Raw genomic sequence first — 18,768 nt, forward strand, 5'->3', positions numbered from 1 at the left:
CGGCAGCAGCGGATGGAACACGCTGGCGCTCGTTAGCACATTCCTCAATGGCCTCGCTGAGTACATGAAAGACGAGCTGGTTTCTTACGATCGCCCGCGAACCCTGAAGGGCGCGATGGCCTTGGCGGCCCGAGTAGACCGGAGGATCCGGACGCGGCGGCGCGATCGGGAGAGAAGGTCCCCGCGGAACCCGCGTGGTCACCTTCCTCCGTCTGCTGGGGACCCGCCAACCACACCACCCGCCGAGCCCATGGATCTGGGAGAGGCTCGGGTCCCCTCGGAGGAGCACCGTCGACGCCTCTCACTGGGCTTGTGTTTTTACTGTGGGGAGGGGGGGTCATCGGGTGGCGGGGTGCCCGTTAAAAGGCCGGAGCTCACGCGGCGTCGGATCCCCCGACGCCGCGTGAGCTCGACCAGCAGCGGCTCTCCCAGTCCCAGCACGCTCACGCTACAGGCACGCGTCCAGCTTGCGGCGGGCGACCAGAACGTGGCGGCCTTGGTGGATTCCGTCGCGGAGGGGAACATCATAGACATTAGCCTGGCACGCCAGTGGGGTGTCGGCTTCCTCCCTATGAGCCCGTCCATTCCCGCACGTGCCATTGATGGCCGTCTGATCGGCGAGGTGGCTTTCGTGACGGAACCAGTTAAGTTACTGCTCTCCGGCAATCACCACGAGACCATCCAGTTTTTTCTTCTTTCCCTCCCAGAACAGCGGCTCATACTGGGGCACCCTTGGTTGCGGCAGCACAACCCGGTGCTGGACTGGGAGGTGGGTGTTGTTCGGCAGTGGAGCGAACGCTGACATCGGGTGTGCCTGAAGGCGGCCACCAGCCCACTCGGCAGAGCCCCGCCCAGGTACAGTCCCGACATCTCCAATGTCCCAGCGTTATATCACGAACTCAAGGAGGTTTTTAGTAAAGCCAGGGCCACTTCTCTTCCTCCACACCGGTCCTACGATTGCGCCATCGATCTGTTGCCCGGCACCTTCCCTCCCAAGGGACGCGTCTACTCCCTGTCCGCTCCTGAGCGCCGGGCTATGGAGGAATAGATCCGGGAGTCCCTGGCAGCCGGTATCATACGGCCGTCCTCTTCACCTGCGGGAGCGGGGTTTTTCTTCGTGAAGAAGAAGGAGGGCACGCTACGCCCGTGTATCGACTACCGGGGAATAAACGAGATCACTGTAAAGAACCGATACCCTCTGCCTCTTCTGTCTTCCGCCTTCGAGAGCCTTCAGGGTGCCACCATCTTCACAAAGCTGGATCTTCGCAACGCCTACCACCTGATCCGCATCCGTGAGGGAGACGAGTGGAAGACGGCTTTCAACACCCCGAGCGGACACTACGAGTACTTGGTGGTTCCGTTTGGGGTCACCAACGCCCCAGCGGTTTTCCAGTCCCTGATAAACGACGTGTTATGAGACATGCTGGCCAAATTCGTGTTCGTTTATTTGGACGACATCCTCATCTTCTCCCTCTCGCTCCCTGAGCACATCAAGCATGTTCGGGCGGTGCTGCGCCGCCTCCTTGAGAATTCGCTCTACGTGAAGGCAGAGAAGTGCGAGTTCCACGCCTCCTCTGTCAAATTCCTCGGCTACGTGGTGCGTGAGGGATCCATCGAAATGGACCCTGGGAAGGTGCAAGCGGTCACGTCATGGCCTGTTCCCGAAACACGCAAACGGCTGCAACAGTTCTTAGGATTCGCGAACTTTTATCGCCGTTTTATCCGTGGATACAGCACGGTGGCCGCGCCCCTCACCGCCCTTGACAGCCCCGCCTCCCCGTACAAATGGACGGAACGAGCAGAACAAGCATTTCAGGAGCTTAAGAGGAGGTTCACATCCGCTCTCATCCTCAGGGTTCCCGATCCCGACAGACAGTTCGTGGTCGAGGTGGACGCCTCGAACGTGGGTGTCGGGGCGTTGTTGTCTCAACGTAGCCGCCAAAACGATCGTCTCCACCCGTGCGCCTTCTTTTCTCGCCGTCTGTCAGCCTCGGAACGAAACTATGACATCGGTAATCGGGAGCTCCTCGCTGTCAAGTTGGCCTTGGAGGAGTGGCGGCATTGGCTGGAGGGCGCCACCACTCCGTTCATCGTCTGGACCGACCACCGCAACTTGGAGTATCTGAGATCGGCCAAGAGACTGAACGCGAGACAAGCACGGTGGGCTCTGTTCTTTGACCGGTTTGAGTTCTCTCTTTCCTATAGACCGGGTTCCCGTAACGCGAAGGCGGACGCCCTGTCGCGTTTGTTTCCTGGGGGGGAGGAGGGACAGGGTCCGCCTCCCACTATCCTCCCGAGCTCGGTTCGGGTGGCGACTCTTACATGGGAGATCGAACGCCAAGTGGAAGCCGCATCACGCGATCAACCCGGCCCCAGCAACTGCCCGGAGGGTCGCCTGTTCGTCCCTGAAGGCCTGCGGTCGTCCGTGCTGCAATGGGCGCACGACTCACGCCTGGCCTGTCATCCCGGCGCTGCACGCACGAGGTACGTGGTGGCACAGCGTTGCTGGTGGCCCACCTGGCAAGTGGACACCAGCGATTACGTCAGAGCCTGCTCAATTTGTTACCGCTGCAAGACGTCTACTCGTCCTCCGGCCGGGCTGCTTCAACCCTTGCCGGTTCCCCAGCATCCCTGGTCTCACCTGTCAATCGACTTTGTCATGGGCCTCCCCCCCTCAGAGGGAAACACGGTGGTCTTCACGGTAGTGGACCGTTTCAGCAAGATGATGCATTTTATCCCTCTGCCTAAGCTCCCACCTGCGAAGCAGACTGCGTCCATCATGGTGCGGGAGGTGTTTCGTCACCACGGTCTCCCACAAGACATCGTGTCAGACCGAGGTCCTCAATTCGCTTCCACCTTCTGGACGGAGTTCTGCCGACTCCTTGGCGCCACGGCCAGCCTCTCCTCGGGGTTTCACCCTCAGTCCAATGGTCAAGCGGAGCGCCTGAACCAGGAACTGGGCAGGTCTCTCTGATGCATGGATGCCGGGGACCAGCGCGGGTGGGTCCAACATCTTTCCTGGGTAGAGTATGCTCACAATTCCCTCCCCAGCTCGGCCACAGGACTTTCGCCTTTCCGCTGCATCTTCGGGTACCAGCCACCCTTGTTCGCCCACCAGGAGCGTGGTGCGGCGTGCCCGTCGGCCCAGGCTTGTGTCCGCCGTTGTTATCGTGCCTGGGCGATGGCCCGGGTCACTCTTCTCCGCTCTGTTTCAGGCTACGCCGCCAGGCGAACAAGCACCGGACGCCGGCTCCGGAGTACAGAGTGGGGCAGCGTGTGTGGCTCTCGACGCGGGATTTGCCGCTGCGAGCGGGATCCCGCAAACTGGCGCCCCGCTTTGTTGGACCGTTCCCTATTCAGAAAGTGATTGGCCCAGCCGCAGTCCGTCTTCTCCTTCCAGATTCCATGAAGGTTCACCCCAGCTGTCCGCTCCCTACTCCAATCGCGGCGGCGCGGTCGTGGCCTCCAATACCTCGTGGATTGGGAGGGTTATGACGACGCCCACCGCTCCTGGGTTCCGAGCCGCTGGATACTCGACGGTTCGCTCATCACGGAGTTCCATCGCTGTCATCCGGACCAACCGGGTCTTCGGCGCGGGCGCCCGAGGAGGGACGAGGGGACCAGGGGTGAGGGTCCGGGGAGGTCTTGTCCGCCGGTACCGGGGTCTTCTGCTCCCGCGTCCGTCGATCCTGCGTCTGGCGAGGTGTCGGACGTTTCGGCGGTGTGCTGACCCCCCCACCTGGTCGCCCGGGGTATTGCCTTCCTTTTTTTTTTTTTTTTTGGTTCCTGGGGACGTCGGGAGCCGTCCATTGTGTGTGTGTGTGTGTGTGTGTGTGTGGGGGGGGGGGGGTTCTGTCACGTGCTGGTGCCACCTGCGACAGGACCACGCGCCCCTGTCAGTGGAATTGTCGTCACCTGCCACAGGTTCATGGACAGCGCTATATCAGCGCCGCCAGCGCAGACCCGAGTGTCAGTCTGTCCTGTGATGCTTCGCTCATCTGTCCCTGAGAATCTGACTTTACAATTCGAATCCACAGAACTGCTTGTCCACCCCAGCCAGATTGCCGCTCCAGCGCCAGCCACCCCAGCGCCAGCCACCCCCATCATCCCCTTCCACAATAAAGTCTGTCGCTACGCACTTGGCTGTACTGTCCGATCCCTTACAAATTTAATAATTATTGATAATATATTATAATTTATATAATAATTGATAATTAATAATTGCATTTCACATCACAGTATGAAATTATGGCATGAAGTGAGTTTATTTTATACTTCTTTTGTAAACTAGCCTATACAATAGTTCAAAAGTTTTGGGCCACCCAGGAAATTTGGTGCATTCTATGAAAACTAACATAATTGCACAAGGGTTTTCTCATCATCCATTAGCCTTCTAACACAATTAGCAAACACAATGGACCATTGGAGGCATGGTTGATTGAAATGGGCCTCTTTCACTTATGTAGATATTGCAGTAATAACTAGACGTTTGTAGCGTCATTTACCGCATCAACGTGAGCAATCTATCAAATGTATTGCTGATTAGTTTAATGTTACCCTCATTGAAAAAATAGCAATTTGATTTTCAAAATAAGGACATTTCTAAGTGACCTCAAACCTTCGAACGGTAGTGTACATTATTGTGATGAACATGTCAGCGTCGGCAGTAATGCGGACTCTGTACCGGTCCGTCGTGGTAAAGAGAGAGCTGAGCCAAAAGGCAAAGCTCTCAATTTATCGGTCGATTTACGCTCCTACCCTCACCTATGGTCACGAGCTATGGGTCGTGACCGAAAGAACGAGATCCCGGATACAAGTGGCCAAAATGTGTTTTCTCCGCAGGATGTCCGGGCTCTCCCTTAGAGATAGGGTGAGAAGCTCGGTCACCCGAGAGAGACTCGGAGTAGAGTCGATACTCCTGCACGTTGAGAGGAGCCAGATGAGGTGGCTCGGGCATCTCATCAGGATGCCTCCTGGACGCCTCCCTGGGGAGGTGTTCCGGGCATGTCCCACCGGTAGGAGACCCCGTGGACGACCCAGGACGCGCTAGAGAGACTATGTCTCTCAGCTGGCCTGGGAACATCTTGGGATCCGCCGAGATGAGCTGGATGAAGTGGCTGGGGAGAGGGAAGTCTAGGAGTCCCTCCTAAAGCTGCTGCCCCCGCAAACCGACCCCGGCTAAGCGGAAGAAGATGGATAGATGATGGATGGATGTCTGCCAATAGCGCATGCACGCAATAAACTGGTAATATTTAAAATATTAGCCACAGCCTACCTGTATAAAGTGCCAATTAAACTATAAGATGCACTTACAAATTATCTTCCTGGTTGATCTTGTGGGAAATTCGTACGGAACAACAAGCACGGAAAGTATTTTGTGGTGTAAAAATTACTTTCTCCAGCTTGGATGAAAAAACAAACAACTTTAGTTTTATCTTGTAGGTGTGAACTCCTTAAATCTTTCTTTTCTTCATTGAAGTACTTTGACAGTTCTGTAAATTTGCTCATGAAATGTCTGGTGTCCAAAGTAAATAGGCACTCTCTTCAAAGGGGCAGGATAAGGATGACTTACAAAGATGACTTAAGTCTTCACTTATAACAACTGCAATTGTTGGATTAGTTTTCAAAATGAAACACTCATATATATGTCATAACAACTTATTGTTATTCAAGATTCAAGAAATTTTATTCGCCATGTTTGGGCGTGCCAAACAAGGAATTTGACTTTGGTACATCACAGCCTCTGTTCAACATTTAGGTGACTAACAACACTCAGGACGTGTGAAAAATGATAAAATGTTTCTAACTTGAAAAAGAAGTCCTTACAAATGCCGTTTAACTTGATCGTTAATGGAACAGTTGTCCTAGATAATTTGAAAACCTAAGTGGCTTTCTCAAGAAACTTCCACACCCTCAACGAATGGTACGTATCTTCCTGTTGGCATCAACATGGCATTTTTGATTAAGTTGATTCAGTCTTTTTTTTTCGCCCCATTGAAAGCTCTTGCTGCGTCGTTGCTGGCAGTTTTGTTATGAAAGTCTGAAGAGCATGAATTCTATTAACATGGAATGTCACCAAGCGTGTTTCCAAGTGTCTGCCTCTACAAAGATGTAGAATGTAGATGAATATTTACTTTGGAAAATTACGTAAATGGGAACTAGGTGAAAGTCATTAGATGACTTTTAGTTGCATGCCTATACCAGAAGGGAAGGCTGCTGAAATGGGTACAACCTAGCAGGGAATGGAAAGAGACCCCCATCTTAAAGTTTCAGCCGTGAAAAGTCTAACAATCCTGATTTTATCAAGCTTTACATCTTCTGACGCTTTTTCTCTTTGTGTGGGTGCCATATAACTCTTGGATCATCCATGATGCAATCCCACCTATTCTGTATATTACATCTTAGTCTTTTCAGCCCCCCCCCCCCCCCCCCACACACATTCTAAAAACATGTATAGGACCTATTAGTACTCTTCAAGGTTAATTGAATTGATTAACCTACTTAGAAGGTTAATTGACGACAAATCATGTCTTTTTGAACATGTGCGACAAGACAAGAACAGGTGAGGCAAAACTCATCTGAACAGTTTCTATCATACTTAGAAATGAACTGGTGCATAAAGATTTAGACCGACCAGGAAGTTCCTTTAAATAGACAGAAACCTTTACCCATTTTTTGTTGCTTGCTCGAACAAACAAACCACACCTTAGACTGGTCTGCAGCATACATAGATTTGTCATTATCAAGACTTCATTCCTTACATTTCATCAAACAGAAACGAAGATGGGGAAATACTGTACCTGAAAAACCTGACGGGAGTGGTCCAATTCTTCTCACACATATGCATGAACTCTGCAGTGAGGTTCCACCTGATTGATGAAGGTATTGTACCAGTCCGCAAACAAAATTACAGTAATTAGACAATAATGCTGCGTGTAATTAACTTTGGTAAGTGTTAGAAGTCTTTCCACCTCAGATTGAGAAATAAAGAAAAAGTCAGTGCCAAGAATTGTGAAAAAAGTATTCCAAAATGAGAGGAATTAACATGTATAATAATATGTTATATAATATAATAATATATAATATTTTGTTTGTTTTATGCACGCCTATTTTAATGTTTAAAATCATCAAACAAATCAAACAAATGTAAACATCACAATTGTATTTAATGTACATACAGTATATATGCATATATGTGTATCTATCTATCTATCTATCTATCTATCTATCTATCTATCTATCTATCTATCTATCTATCTATCTATCTATCTATCTATCTATCTATCTATCTATCTATCTATCTGTCTGTCTGTCTGTCTGTCTGTCTGTCTGTCTGTCTGTCTGTCTGTCTGTCTGTCTCTCTCTCTCTGTCGGTCTCTCTGTCTGTTGTGTCTGTCTGTCTGTATGTATCTTCTTCCGCTTATCCGGGGTCGGGTCATGGGGGCAGCAGCTTTAGGAGGGACTCCCAGACTTCCCTCTCCCCAGCCACTTCATCCAGCTCATCCCGGGGGATCCCAAGGCGTTCCCAGGTCAGCTGAGAGACATAGTCTCTCCAGCATGTCCTGGTTTGTCCCCGGGGTCTCCTACCCGTGGGACATGCCCGGAATACCTCCCCAGGGAGGCGTCCAGGAGGCATCCTGATGAGATGCCCGAGCCACCTCATCTGGCTCCTCTCAACGTGCAGGAGTATCGACTCTACTCCGAGTCTCTCTCGGGTGACCGAGCTTCTCACCCTATCTCTAAGGGAGAGCCCGGACATCCTGCGGAGAAAACACATTTTGGCCACTTGTATCCGGGATCTCGTTCTTTCGGTCACGACCCATAGCTCGTGACCATAGGTGAGGGTAGGAGCGTAAATCGACCGATAAATTGAGAGCTTTGCCTTTTGGCTCAGCTCTCTCTTTACCACGACGGACCGGTACAGAGTCCGCATTACTGCTGACGCTGCACCGATCCGCCTGCCGATCTCGCGCTCCATCCTCCCCTCACTCGTGAACAAGACCCCAAGATACTTGAACTCCTCCACTTGGGGCAGGATCTCATCCCCGATCCGGAGAGGGCATTCCACCCTTTTCCGACCGAGGACCATGGACTCGGATTTGGAGGTGCTGACCCTCATCCCGACCGCTTCACACTCGGCTGCGAACCGCTCCAGTGAGAGCTGGAGATCACGGCCTGAAAAAGCCAACAGCACCACATCGTCTGCAAAAAGCAGAGACACGATGCTGAGGTCCCCAAACCGGACCCCCTCAACGCCTCGGCTGCGCCTAGAAATTCTGTCCATAAAAATTATGAACAGAATCGGTGACAAAGGGCAGCCTTGGCGGAGTCCAACCCTCATTGGGAACGAATCCGACTTACTGCCGGAAATGCGGACCAAACTCTGGCATCGGTGATACAGGGACTGAACCGCCCTTATCAGTTGGCTCGGCACCCTGTACTCCCGAAGCACCCTCCACAGAACCTCTCAAGGGACACGGTTGAACGCCTTCTCCAAGTCCACAAAACACATGTGGACTGGTTGGGCGAACTCCCATGCACCCTCGAGGATCCTGCCGAGGGTGTAGAGCTGGTCCACTGTTCCACGGCCAAGACGAAAGCCACACTGCTCCTCCTGAATCTGAGATTCGACCTCCCGACAGACCCTCCTCTCCAGCACCCCTGAATAGACTTTACCAGGGAGGCTGAGGAGTGTGATTCTTCTGTAATTGGAACACACCCTCCGGTCCCCCTTCTTAAAGATGGGAACCACCACCCCAGTCTGCCAATCCAGAGGCACTGTCCCCGATGTCCACACAATGTTGTAGAGGCGTGTCAGCCATGACAGCCCCACAACATCCAGAGCCCTTAAGAACTCCGGGTGGATCTCATCCACCCCCGGGGCCTTGCCACCGAGGAGTTTTTTAACTACCTCAGTGACTTTGACCCCAGAGATTGGAGAGTACCAGGACCTACTGCACCAGCGTAGGGTCTGACCATGGGTGCAAGGATTTCATCCCAATACCTAATGGCAGTCAGACTGCCGTTCTCTAGCCTGTAGAGGTCTGTTTGTCCCTCCATGGAAATGCCTCCCCAGACCATCACTGACCCACCACCGTACCGGTCATGCTGAATGATGTTGCAGGCAGCATAGCGCTCTCCTTGGCTTCTCCAGACCCTTTCACGTCTATCACAGGTGCTCAAGGTAAACGTGCTCTCATCTGTGAAAAGCACAGGGCGCCACTGGCGGACTTGCCAATTGTGGTGTTCTATGGCAAATGCCAGTTGAGCTCCACGGTGCTGAGCAGTGAGCACAGGGTACACTACAGGACGTCGTGCCCTGAGGCCACCCTCGTGAAGTCTGTTTCTGACTGTTTGGGCAGAGACATTCACACCAGTAGCCTGCTGGAGGTCATTCTGTAGGGCTCGGGCAGTGCTCAACTTGTTCCTCCTTGCACAAAGCAGCAGATATCGGTTCTGCTGATGGGATGAGGACCGTCTACGGCCCTGTCCAGCTCTCCTAGAGTAACTGCCGGTCTCCTGGAATCTCCATGCTCTGGCGATTGTACTGGGAGGCACATCAAATCTTCTTGCAACAGCACGCATGGATGTGACATCCTGGAGGAGTTGGACAATCTGCGCAACTTCAGGAGGGTTAAGAAATCGCCTCATGCTCCCAGTCGTGATAATGACTTTTGCTAAAGCCAACACTTGTGGAAAAACAGTTAAAAAAGATCAAGAGGGAGGAACTTGAAATGGCCTCCACCTGCAAAACCAGTCCTGTTTTGGGGACCATCTCATTGTTGCCCCTCTAGTGCACCTGTTGTTAATTCCATCAACACCAAGGCAGCTGAAACTGATTAACAACCTCCTCTGCCACGTACCTGACCAAAACCTTATCAGAAAAGTGTAATTGAATTCATGCCATACCCTGATAAAAAAACTGTTCCTTTAATTTTTTTGAGCAGTATATATATCTTTTGGTCGGCTTCATTATGTCACACAAGTTCTATTTGAATGATATCTTGATTGAACAGATCTAAAAGTAATCAGGATTGGTCTGTGAAAATGGACTGTGCTTTCTTCCCATGATTGGATTAGTCACAGTTGATAATTGCACACAGGTTGGTCCAGGAAGCTTTGAGTGTTTTATATTCGTTTAAAAAATGAACTCACCATTGAAAATTTACATCTTCTGTTGATATGGGTTATCGTCTGAGATTTACATTTGTTCAATGGTCCTAAATATTAAAGTAGGAAAAGTACACAAAAAAGTTTGAATTTTCTGAGAGTGCAAATACCTTTTTATGGCACTGTAGCTTTATATAATAATGTGAGTGAAACTAAATGACATGCCATTTTCATAAAGAACAATGCATACTGTGCATACTTTAACACCATCAGTAAATAGTTTTGTCATTGCTCCTTACTTACAGTTCAGTGGTTGGACAAAAATTACTGTCCTTGTCACGCTTTGATATTTTTCCAAGTACCTGATGGTTGCATAAGCTCACAAAACAATTAAACTAGGTGTGTCACCGTCTCGCAGCCATCAAGTACTACGTAGAATAGGGTTAGGCAAACAGGTTTTCAGCCAAACAAGTCAGGACCAAGTTAGTTAAACTACTATCAGCACACGCAGCAGGGCTCATCTTTCCACTTTACCATTTCTGTGCTGACATTTCAATATGGTGTCAAAATGAACAACGTAAAAGATATCCTTGCAAAACAAGTGTCGGGAACCCACGTTGCAAGTTCATACAAATTTTTATGACTAGAGGTGTTTGGAGAACTGTTTGAAGTGAGATTCATTTGATAATTTCCCAAATTTTTGAAACATCACAACTTGCATTAACTCAGAGTAATGGATGCCAAGGAACAATTAACTCGAAGCTAATACCTGCATGGATGCCACACTCATCTGCAATGCATAATGACACATGTAATGTATGTTTAATGAGAATAAATGTGTTTTATGGCAAGTTTCCACGACAGAAAGTATTTCATACGCTACGAGGCTAACTGGCAGGTACAGTGATACTCTTTGTAACGTCACGGGATTTTATTGAGTACTGAAGTCTAGTACCTGCCAATGGGAGAACGCATCATTTGTATGAGTCACTGCGGGTGGGTGTGCGATTATTGTTGTTTGCGGTAAAAGTGAAATGCAATTTAAAAAGGAAACAAAGAGAACTTAATTTACTGGTCACAGAGAAAGGGCGAGAGAAAGTAACTAATTCCACCAGTTTATCCAGCTGAGGAACAATCATGGGCGTCATCCATCAGATAACCTCCTGTTATCCACAGGCAGTTGGGACACGACAGCACAGCCCAAACAAGTATCGTTGTTGCTGTCATCAACTGTAAACTGATTTGGCACAAAGAATTTCCTTAATAACATAGTTCAGACAGAAAATATTTTAAGACACAAATTCAACATACATAACTAAACTATTTCTTTTTCAGGCCGTGGTCGGTCTACAGCAATTTGTTCATTGATTAGGTTGATGAATTAGCCTATTGTATTTTTTTTTCTTTGCATGGACAGAAATTTGTTAAGTAATTTGTTTGTTATGGTAAATTTATATCATGAAGGTGTAAGTATTCTGCAGCTTCTCTTCATTTGTATAAATTAAAGTGTCTTTTTTCTTTTGAAAGTTATGGAACTAATGGAAAATAATAAAGATATATAAAATTAGTGACATATGACTGAGACACTTTTGATATTCATTTTTCAAGGGTGCAGTTATTCTGAAATGTCGACCAATGCAATAAATATCTTCTGAGAAAATCATGAACAATGCATGTTCACTTTAAAAACAGCCATCATAAAGTATGAACAAGCCTCTCATGTGAACCACAGATACGCGACTTGCTAGGCGAGGCGTGGAATGTTGATTTTTTTTCTTTTTGTTTTTTTTCTTTTAAATTCAATTTACATAAAATCTTCATGTCCTTGTGATCTACCTCTGCAGTTTGCTTATTTCATATTAACAAAAACAGAAAATTAAATTAACTAATTTTGAATATTCTGCTACACTAAGAAACTGTACTTTATTCTCTTATATTCTATAATTGTCAGCAATACATGATTGATTGATTGATTGATATCTTTATTTCGAACATCCAAAACAAAAAAGAAAAAACAAAACAAATCACACTCTAAAGTGCCACATATAAGTCCATACAACAAACAAACAAAATATAAACCAACAAACAGAAAAAAATACATAAATAAATAGTAATAATAATACATAAGTAAATAAATCAATAAAGAATGCTCGAAAAGGAGTAGGAAGAAGCATAGCTTTTTAGATTCCTACCCCTTTCTCACTTTCTCACTTACATTACAGAAATGTCCGCACTGTAAAAAATGCTTGAAATTTACTGTAAATGTCACCCTTTCTTTTATAAATAAATTAGAAGCATTTGCTCAATAACCCTCCTTGTAAAATTTACTTTGAATTTCTGACTGGAAAAAAACTTCACTAGATTTTTTCAAGTAAATTTCACACCCCCTTTTTTGAAGTTTTTGAAACATCACATGCATGACACCTATCCATATTTAATGAAACGATTAGTTCTTTATGATCAATAGAAATTGAATGGATTTCATTTAGAATTTGAGAACCACCATTAAGAAATCATATCAAGGTTAAAATTCCATTCTACGGTTTAAGCTCAGACAGGGAGTGAGACAGGTTTAATTAAATGTTTGTGGGTGTCTCACACGCCCAAACCCGCACTCGGTGATCTGTGCCAGCCAGGACAGCTGCACTACTTCTGACACACCCATCAGGTCATGAAGTCATACCACACGTTGGCGTGGAGCACTGTCTCGGTCTCAACCCACGTGAGGGACCGCCCCCCCCCCCCCCCCCCCCATGGCGCGCTATATAATGCATCCTCGAGCCCGGCAGTAGACCGTCTCCTCCTCGCCTGTCTTTGGCTTTGTCAAATTTCCGAGAAGAGTGCATCCCGAGCCCATAAATTAGTCAACATGTCAATCCGTGCGGGACTATCGTCATTGTCCCTCTCCTCTGTGCCAGTGTCCGGCGCCCGGCGGGCTGCCAGCCTGTACTCTGGTACCAGTGGTAGAAGTATGAAGATGTCCTACGGCACTGGGCTCGGTTCTGGCATGGACATGAGCTACTCTTTTGGCGGAATCATGGATGGCAACAACTTCGATGTCGGCGGCAGCGAGAAGGCGACCATGCAGAATCTCAACGACCGCCTGGCCACTTATCTGGACAAGGTGCGATCTCTCGAGAGCGCCAACGCTCAATTGGAGCGTCAAATCCGCGAGTGGTACGACAGGCAGACTCCAACTTTGAGAGATTACTCCAAGTACGAGGCAATCATCGCTGACCTGCGCAGAAAGGTGAGTAGCTCTGCAAGGCAAACCCACGTTGTACCGGTATATTACGTCAGATATAATATGATGTATAGGACCATTCAGGTTTACAGTTCTGCTTTCTTTTTTTTTGGGGGGGGATGCCATTATAGATAAGTGATGCTGCTCAGATCAATGCCAGGTTGATGCTGCAGATCGACAATGCGCGACTGGCAGGAGAAGACTTCAGGATCAAGTGAGTGGATTAAATAACAACAATACTACTACTACTACTACTACTACTACTACTACTACTACTACTACTACTACTACTATTAATAATATTAATAATAACTCAAAATGACACGAGCCACTTGCATTAGCCTCAAATGACACTCACATTGATTCCAAAAGGCTGCAAATAACTGTTGTGGTTGACACTATCAAAGTCAAATTGCACGTCTTCTTAATAAAAATGGTCATTAGCTATTTCAGATGTGTTACATGAAGCTGTTGGGGATCGAATTCAAGCAGGGATGCTGTTTTGTCACAAAGACGTTAAGGGTGGGAAAGCTGGTTAAACTGGTTTCAGTGGCACTTCATCTTGTCTTGTTGGTAGTAATACCAAATCAGCTGATGGCTCGACATGAGCTGAGCGTCACTGTGTTTAATAACCAACAGGTTTGAGAACGAGCTGGCTGTGCGCATGTCAGTGGAGGCAGATATTGCCGGACTGCGCAAAGTCGTGGATGACCTGACAATGTCTCGCACTGACCTGGAGATGCAAGTGGAGGGCCTGAAGGAAGAACTGGTCTACCTGAAGAAGAACCATGCCGAGGTCATACGTCTACTCACAGAAGCATCTATGTGTCCATCCCCAAGTCTTAGCATTTCAGGATGGGCACATTTGGCACCGTTGATAATACACACACTATCGTTGTTTACTTTAAATTTTTTTTTTTACAGGCAGTTTGAAGTGATCCTTTTATTTTATTATGGTCATATGCTGTAGTTGCACAGAGATTATATGAGCGTGAACTACCACAAGTCATCTATTTGCACTGCCGTTTTCCGGAGACACTTTTCCTAAACTAACAAGTCCTGAGGACTGTATTGGGTGTCCACAAGTTGCACACAAAGAGGACTTGGTATCGTAAGTTGTCGTGCCAGTCTATTCAGTCACAAGATAGTGATCAATTTGTTTAACATGCACTGACATTTCATCTTCTTCTTGCAACTTGACAAACACCTGAAGCATAAATTTGCAAGTTTGCTCATGGACTGAAATAGCAAATGTGATGCAAAAAGTATTTTAGTTAAACATAATGAAGTTTTGAAGCAAACCCTCGGGCACCTGAGAGATAGTCAGTGACTTTAGTGTCATCACTTCGACTAAAATGTAAAACATTAACATGATATGATACAAGCTAAAAAAATGTATTTACATTAAGACCTGCCTTTGTAGAACTTGTCTAATTTCATCCTCCAGGAAATAGCGGCCTTGCGAAACCAAGTGAATTCCTCCGCTGTGAATGTCGAAGTGGATGCCAGACCCCAGGAGGACATGTCCAGAACCATCGAGGAGATCAGAAGACAGTATGAGGCTATCACTGAGAAGAACCGCCGTGATATGGACAACTGGTACAAGGCCAAGGTCAGAAGAAAAATATTGAACCTTACAATGTAAAAGGCCAAAGGGTTTACAACAGCTTGAATAACTTTGCCCTCCATCCACATCTTGCAGTTTGACGAGTTGAACAAGCAAGTTGCAAACAGCACGGAGATCCTTCAGACCTCCCGCACTGAAATTAGCGAGCTCCAGAGAACATTGCAAGCCCTGCAGATTGAACTCCAATCTCAGCTTAGCCTGGTAATGGGAGATCATATCAAATCAAGATAGAACCTCAAAGCACTTCCAAATTTCACATTCTTTTTGTTTTATCTTGACAGAAAGCTGCTGTGGAGAGTCAATTGGCAGAAACAGAGTCTCGCTACTCGATGCAGCTGAGCCAGCTCCAGGCGATGGTCAACAACCTGGAGAATGAGCTCAGCAAGATGAGATCGGAAATTGAAAGACAGGGAGCAGAATACCAGATCTTGCTTGACATCAAGTGCAGGCTGGAGATGGAGATCGCCGAATACAGAAGATTGCTGGATGGAGAAAATGTCAAGTAAGACACAGACACTTATTTAGCTTTTCTTTTCGTAGCGCTGTCAAACAAAACAATCAACATTCTCTCAACCCCAGAAATTAAACTGAAACATTTTCTCTTTTCCTTACTTGCAGGACTGTACAAATCGTCAAGGAAGTCAAAGGTAAGTGGATTACATCACATTTTATTTTTTCAATTTGAGTGACCTGAATATATAAATGCAAATTCATTCTTATTCCAATTCTCTCTTTAGTTCAACCTGTTGTTACCCAGAGAAGGAAAGTTGTGATTGAGGAGATAATTGATGGAAAAGTGGTGTCCCGCACAGAAGATGTGGACATTGATGTCATCAAGAAATAGAGAGACCGGATCTCAACCAACAGATCTATGTCAAGATTTAAAAACTCACGTCATACTTATTATTATTGGATTTTTTCGTGACACAAATTTGGCGAGCCGTATAAAGATGTCAAAAAATTTACCAAAAAATAACAGGAACAAAGTCATTAGTGCAATTCCCGGCAGGTTTGAAATTGAACAAACTTGTCAAATGCCCTTTCCGTCAAATGCCAATAAATGGTTTGTGTGACAGTAAAACTGTGTCATTTACTTTTTTTTATTTAGACATTTTTGGTTGAATATTACATGTTGCACATTATCTGATCAGAACAAGGGGAGTGCATTGCTACACACAGCAAGAAGAAGTGTGCTGGTTGGCTAAGGTAGGATTTCAAATCCACCCTGTTTGTGTGAATCCTCTCCACATACTCCAACCTTCCAACGCAGTCCAAAGGAAGGTGCAGCAGATGAATTCAAGACTCAACACCCGTAGCTGTGAATGAGGGACCGACTGGTTGTCTATCTCCATATCACAACCTTGTGATTAGCTCAATCCAGAAATGTGTTGCTCAATCCAGAATGACAGATATTGATCATACAATTTGTTTCTTCCTTGCATAATATAAGAGCATAATAATTTATAATGTACTGTATTTTTTGGACTAAAAGTCGCTCCGGAATATAGGTCGCATTAGCCATAAAATGCACAATAACGTGAAAAAAAACATATATAAATCGCTCCGGAGTATAAGTCGCATTTTGGGGGAAATTTATTCGACAAAATCCAACACCAAGAACGGACATAAATGAGCAACAACAGGTAGGTATGCTAACGTGACATAAACAGAAACGAAGAGCTGAGAATGGGCCTGACGTAACATTCAGTGTTATTTAAAAATCACTATTACATAAATAACACGTTTATAAAACCATCTGTGTCACTCCAATTCATTAAATCCATCGATCGTCCTTTATGTCAACAATGGGTGCGCGCTGCTGACGGTGCTTGCACTTCAAAATATTCCACAGGCCCATATAACGATATATAAATTATTAATAACTATTATATAAGCAATAATATCTAACCATCTGTGTCACTCCAAATCATTAAATCCATCGATCAAATTCCTCGTCCTTTGTCAACAACGCCGCGCATGCGCCCTGATGTCAGCCTCGTCGTTATTCCACAGATCTGGTATCTAACTATATTGTAGCGTTAACAAAGTACAAGGACCCAAGCACCGGCGTCGACTTCCAGGCGTGTGGCGGCGTGGACTTCCATCCCCGGAGGTGGCACTTCCAGCCACGGAGGTGGAAGAGAGCTCCATAGAATAGGACCGGGCGTGCATAAAAGCCATGTCCGAGCCCCATCCACCGTCCCCGGACAGCCACCCGGCCGAGCACCGGCCCCCGACTTCCATCCACGGAGGTGAAAGAGAGCTCCGTAGAGTGGGACCGGGCGTGCATAAAAGCCATGTCCGAGCCCCATCCACCGTCCCCGGGCAGCCACCCGGCCGAGCACCGGCCCCCGACTTCCATCCACGGAGGTGAAAGAGAGCTCCGTAGAGTAGGACCGGTGTTGTGCGTAAAAGCCATAATAGTTTTTCAAACCTTCTGTGTCACTCCAAATCCTTAAATCCTTCAAACTCTTCGTCCTCCGTGTCACTTACAAACAAAGCTGCTAATGATGCCGGTAGTACGTGGGGCCTTTTTGTCATCTTCGTTATCCCGTGATCGAATCTTTGTCCTTTATGTAAACAACCGCTGCGCCGCGCTGCTGACGGCACTTGAAATTCAAATTACAGTAATCCATTGCTACATCGCGGTTCGTTTATCGCGGTTTCACGTTTTTATTTTTTAATTTTTGAAAATTTATGAAAATATTCACATATAACTCGCTCCTCAGTAGAAGTCGTCCCCCCACCCAAACTATGAAAACAACCGCAAATTATAGTCCGAAAAATACGGTACATGTGCAGGAAGTATAGTGGTATTTAAAACAACTAAAGGCAGTTCACAACAAAATAAAGAAATTAAATGTAAATTCCTAAAATTAATGCTATTCAAGAGCATTCAGTGCAAGGAAACAAATTTGTTGTTTTTATTTTAAACATGCTATAAAAGACCTCAAACATGGAAGCACGATGACTGAGAAAAGAAACAATCTCTTAATTGTTCACAATTCTGCTCTTGCTCGTTTACTCTTTTCCTCGTTTATACGGAAAAATTACTACATTGGAACATTTTAATCAGTACATAGCTAATATTCTGGGTGCAATTGTTTTGTTTGTAATTCTTACTGAATCGCAGTGTTTCCATCTGCCCACTAGTTGTCAATGTACTCTAAAGTAAACCAAAAGTAATTGCAGTTGAAACTATCCTCCGTGGAATGTTTCAGATTAAATTGAAATTGAGACCATTACCTTCCAACAGTATCTCGGCTACGGTTTAAACAATGTACAGTACAATGACTTGGCTTCTGAATCTTTGCGCAGAGCATGCTATGTTCAATTTTCGTTGAATAAAGAGTTGTAATATTTTATTTCTGCACCTGTACCCCCAAACAACCCCGACAAATTAAATTAGCTATTTGCTATTAATATACAAATGTGAATTATTACCGGAATGGCCGTTTCTAAATATGGTTTGACTGTGTTTGCATATAAAACAGATTTGCGCTTCATAAATACATTAAAAAAATCTCAGCAGATACCTATATTGTAAAAAAACATTTTTTTTTGGGCTATATAAAATAGTGAGCACTTGCCGGGCTCTTCATTCCATTTGGGAGATGAGAACGGGGAGATTTTATAGTGCCATCGTGTGGCAACTTGTGTTACACCGCCTTGTGGTGTGTGAAAAAATAATGTGGGACACGCACGTTTCAGTCATATTCTTTTCTTTACCCTAATTTAACTTATTGTCTCAAAAGACCTGGCATACGGTACAGCGCGCCTGTTACCG

The 18,768-nt window shown here is 46.4% G+C and overlaps 2 protein-coding genes across 8 annotated transcripts in view; one reads left to right on the forward strand and one right to left on the reverse strand.

Annotated features, from left to right (window-relative positions):
- krt222 (keratin 222) overlaps nucleotides 1–10,528 on the reverse strand; it is a 26,259-nt gene extending 15,731 nt beyond the window's left edge. For 2 of the 7 annotated variants that reach the window (XM_049720982.2, XM_068650885.1), the window contains exons 1-2: nucleotides 10,414–10,526; nucleotides 6,801–6,869 (exon numbers count right to left, since the gene is read on the reverse strand). The gene's annotated coding sequence lies outside the window, so the exon portion shown is untranslated. Of the gene's footprint in view, nucleotides 1–6,800; nucleotides 6,905–10,155; nucleotides 10,221–10,413 lie in introns of those variants that run through there. The other 5 variants (XM_049720988.2, XM_049720987.2, XM_068650884.1 and 2 more) reach the window with 4 other exon arrangements.
- A 2,362-nt stretch (nucleotides 10,529–12,890) lies between these two features.
- On the forward strand, nucleotides 12,891–16,062 carry LOC125969178 (keratin, type I cytoskeletal 13). Its single transcript, XM_049720996.1, has 8 exons — nucleotides 12,891–13,360; nucleotides 13,486–13,568; nucleotides 13,994–14,150; nucleotides 14,802–14,966; nucleotides 15,057–15,182; nucleotides 15,263–15,483; nucleotides 15,600–15,628; nucleotides 15,719–16,062. The coding sequence occupies exons 1-8, from the start codon at nucleotides 12,980–12,982 to the stop codon at nucleotides 15,823–15,825; spliced, it is 1,269 nt and encodes a 422-aa protein (XP_049576953.1). The 5' UTR covers nucleotides 12,891–12,979; the 3' UTR covers nucleotides 15,826–16,062.
- Nucleotides 16,063–18,768: the final 2,706 nt, after the last annotated feature.

The sequence above is a fragment of the Syngnathus scovelli genome, chromosome 5 (genome assembly GCF_024217435.2).
Source record: "Syngnathus scovelli strain Florida chromosome 5, RoL_Ssco_1.2, whole genome shotgun sequence".
In the NCBI taxonomy this organism is placed as follows: Eukaryota; Metazoa; Chordata; class Actinopteri; order Syngnathiformes; family Syngnathidae; genus Syngnathus; species Syngnathus scovelli.